We start from the raw sequence: 3,925 nt of genomic DNA on the forward strand, positions 1-3,925 counted from the left end.
CTGCTGACCTGTGGTTATTACTACATTTTGGAACACATGACTTATTCTCGCTCGAAACAGTTCTGTTCATGCGGGAGCGAAGAAAAAATCCCCGTTTCGAACAAGCAACAATGAACATTATCATCTAAAATGTAGTAATGTTCTTTGAAGTAATCTGAGCAGATGTGATGTGATCTGCATTTACACAATGTAAATTAAAGTACATACAAGTTCATTGTGAAGAAAACCAAGCAATAGCAGAGATTAATCTCAAAGGGAGAAAGGAACAATAGCGGATCTTAATTTTGAAACAACAATTGGGCATTTTACATCAATCATGTTCATGAATCTCAGAGTACAACAATGTGTTATTACATTATAATCATTAGTCATGGAGCAACAATTTGATGTAAGATCCTTCTCCACACCTAATCCTTGGTCGAAAACCAAAGGATGGGGGCCAATAGATACCATAATAATTCACAATCTTCACAGGGAGGAAGACAAATTTAGAAAGATCAACAAGAAAGTGGGCAGAAAAGTAGAAATAGTACAGGGAGAAATATTTCACCTAGGCAAGCCCGCAACTTTGATACAATTGACTAGGTTCCAATTCCTCCATTTCCTTGAGCCGTGGGCAAACTCCAAATGGCAGAAATCTCATCACCTTCTACGCTAAACAACCTCAAAAGAATGTAGCCCCAGGAATTACTTGCAAGATGTCATCAGGCTAGTATCTTGCAGCAGCAGTAAGCAGTAGCAACCAGTGAAGCGCAGCCAAATAATATCACCCTCTTTCATTCGTGTGTTTGTTCAGACTAGACCACCATCTCATCAAGCTGGAGCTGTTCGAGCCAGCTGCCAATGACACCGGCGGCGACATCCTCTTCGCCATCAATGCCTTCGCAATGGTTTGCTGACCGACCCAAGATGTGAATGTCCTCACTGTCAATGCTCTTGCGGTGATTTGCTGATGGACCCAAGAAACCATTGTCCTCACTGTCAATGCCCTCACGGTGATTTGCTGATCGCCGCAAGATGCCAATAGAATCCGTTGCCATGGTTCCGTTGATCGATGATTTCTCCGGTGTGGTCTCCTTTACCAAAGTATTAACCCATGAGAGGTCCGGCTCATCGGTGTTGGCTCCAGTCCGGAGATCAAACGACGATGACCTCTTGAGGCGGCCGAGCTCATCGTTGTCGGCACCCCAATCAGGGGCACCAGAGGGCAGGCCCCATTTGGACCAGCTAGAGCCGACCACCGGTGAGCCGGCGAGGAGTGGGGCGCTGGAACCCAGGTCTCGTGAGCTCATGCTCCGCAGTGTATGCTGCTGCATCTTCTCCCGCTGCGCCAGTGCTGCGAGCAACCGGGAGCTCATTGGGGAGACCGGCTCCGGGGTGGCCGCAGCCCGTGGCGAGAGCAAGCTCTGCTGCTGCTGAAACTGGTTCAGAAAGGCGGCTTTGTGTGTGGGCGAGAACGCAGAGCAGCCCTGGTCGGCGTACCGCGGCGAGTGGGAGGCCGCCATCTCCCCCGAGAAGAGTTCATCCAGATTTGACGGCACGAGCGCCTTCCCCCTCATCGATCGGACGGAAGAGGGCGATCCAACATGGTTGTCGTAGTCCGCCGCAGCGAGAAGCTCGTCGACCGCCATGGCCCTGGCGCTCAGCGAGGTCCGCAGCCGGCTGAGGTGCAGGTTCCCGGCGCTGCCAGGCAGGCACAGCGCCGGCAAGTTAGGCTGCGGCCACGACATGCCGCTCCCCCCGCCGGACGGCGACAGGGGCGGCGTGTACGAAGAGCCCGGCGAGGACATCCCCATCCCCATGGCCGCCATCTCCATGACGCCGCGCGGGGACGGCACGGCCGAGCCCGTGGAGACGTAGAGCGGGCGGAGCTCCTCCGGCGTGTGGGCGAAGAAGCAGACGCGGCGCGCGCAGCCGACGCCGTCCTTGCAGAGGCGCGTCCGGTACTGCGCCGGGTGGAGCCAGCTCTCGAACACCCCGTGCGCGTACTCGCACATGTCCCCTCTCCTGCAGCCGGCGCCCTTCTTGAACTCCGGGCAGGGCACGCAGCTGTAGTGGTACTTCCTGGGATCCCTCCGGCGCGCGTTCTCGCCGGGGTGGACGAAGGGGCACTCGGTCCAGTCGTGGGAGTAGGCCCTGGAGCAGGCGCGGACCTTGAAGGAGTACATGCGGAAGTCGTCGGAGGCGTAGGCGCCGTTCTTGATGTCCGGGAGCGAGGGGTCCGGCGGCCACTCCTTGCGGGCGCCGAGGAGGGAGAGGATGTGGTTCTTGAGGGGCAGCGAGTTGGGCGGCAGCGCGACGAGGTCCGACGGCCGGCGGTGGAGATGGTCGAGGAGGGTGGGGTCGGCGCCGGCGGCGAGGAGGCGATTGACTGTGGCGGGCGCGGACGGGGCGCCACCTGCGGCGGCGAGGTGGAGCGGGGTGGAGAGGGAGGACGCGGAGGCGCGGTTCGGGTCGGCGAGGTGAGGCGGCGAGAGGAGGACGTCGAGGCATGCCACGGACCCGTACGCGGCGGCGACCATGAGCGCCGTCATGGGCTCCGCGCCCCGAGCCGGGGAGTACCACGGCGCGGGGTCGTCGGCGATGGACGGGTGCGCGGCGAGGAGGTCCGCGAGCGCCGCCGCGTCGTCGTCGGCCGCCAGCTCCAGCAGCCTCGACGAGACAGCCGCCCCATCATACTCGGAGGCCTCCCCATGGGCCGGCGGCGCGCGATCGGAGAAGGTGTTCGACGAAATGGTGGAAAGCGAGGAGGTCCGGGTGGGGGAGGAGGGGAAAGGGGAGTGTGGCCTGGGTTTTTGGTCAAAACTAGGTTTTGGTTGGGGTTGGGTTTTTCAGGGGCTTGTCTTGCTTTTACCCTTGGATGGTAATACTGTACTGATATGCTCCCTGGGCAAAATCGTATTTTTCACATTCTCAACTTTGCTCCTTGGGAGAAGGTGAATTTTGGTTCAAGTGCAACAGGTTCACAGCTTTTACCTAGTGTGGTGGTGTTGATTTGGGTGGAAAGAGGTTACCCTAAATCAATTTTAACTGCAATAGGGCAGAGGAAAAGATGCCCATTAGTTTGAGTGGAGGTGCTCACATCGAATATTCATCCAATAGAAATAATCGGTCTGTCTCTTTCTCTTTGTATCGAGGGTACATGTACTTGTGCTGACACGTGCTTCCCTCACCTTATTCAAGAGTTATATTTTTTGGACAGACACAGCCACTAGCTTCGACCATTTATTTCTTACTGGAACATACTTCCTCCCTTCCACGTAGTTTGAGATTCTAGCTTTGTCTGTAGGTCAAATTCCTCTATACTTGACAGTATTTATTAAAATATGTGAATATCTACAACATAAAATTACAATATGTACTACAAAATTATATTGTATGATGAATCTATTGAAGCCAAATTGTGTTGTATACATTTGCAAAGTTGTAACTTGAAAAAAAATAGAAAATAGAGATTACTTACAGTTATGAAAGAAAAAAGGCACTTCTCAAGACTAAGTTTGTGCATAACAAGGATTTACAAGAAATTGGAGGAAGTTTACCACTACTAAATAACTGTGTATGATTAGTACTGAAATTCAAACTTATCACGTCTTTGATACGTCTATGTGAAACATTCTATTAGTCTTGAAAAATTGCCATTCACGGTGTCATCATAACCTAACACCGACACAAATTTATTTGATGCGGTGCAATGTGCGTAGTTGATTGTCCTTTTGTTGACCTGGTTGGTCTTGTGATGCTAAAGTGTGCTTGTGACTAAGCCTTGTTTGATAGCTCTAGTTGTACGTATGGAGATCATGTGTTTCGTGGTCTAATGTTTGTCAACATATAAGATCTCGTGGATGACTTTTGCTCAAAGGGTTTATTTCCTTTACATTATTTTTTAGTAAAAGTAGCGACATGAGGTACTAATAGTAACGAT

The 3,925-nt window shown here is 52.5% G+C and overlaps 1 protein-coding gene across 1 annotated transcript; it reads right to left on the reverse strand.

Annotated features, from left to right (window-relative positions):
• Positions 1–259: 259 nt before the first annotated feature.
• LOC124681091 (zinc finger CCCH domain-containing protein 67-like) lies at positions 260–2,787 on the reverse strand (the record flags this gene model as incomplete). The annotated part of the gene is made up of 1 exon (XM_047216060.1): positions 260–2,787. A coding segment is annotated over one exon (1,990 nt), but the record flags the coding sequence as incomplete, so codon positions are not given.
• Between the last annotated feature and the right edge of the window lie 1,138 nt (positions 2,788–3,925).

This window comes from Lolium rigidum, unplaced genomic scaffold (genome assembly GCF_022539505.1).
Source record: "Lolium rigidum isolate FL_2022 unplaced genomic scaffold, APGP_CSIRO_Lrig_0.1 contig_33774_1, whole genome shotgun sequence".
NCBI lineage: Eukaryota > Viridiplantae > Streptophyta > Magnoliopsida > Poales > Poaceae > Lolium > Lolium rigidum.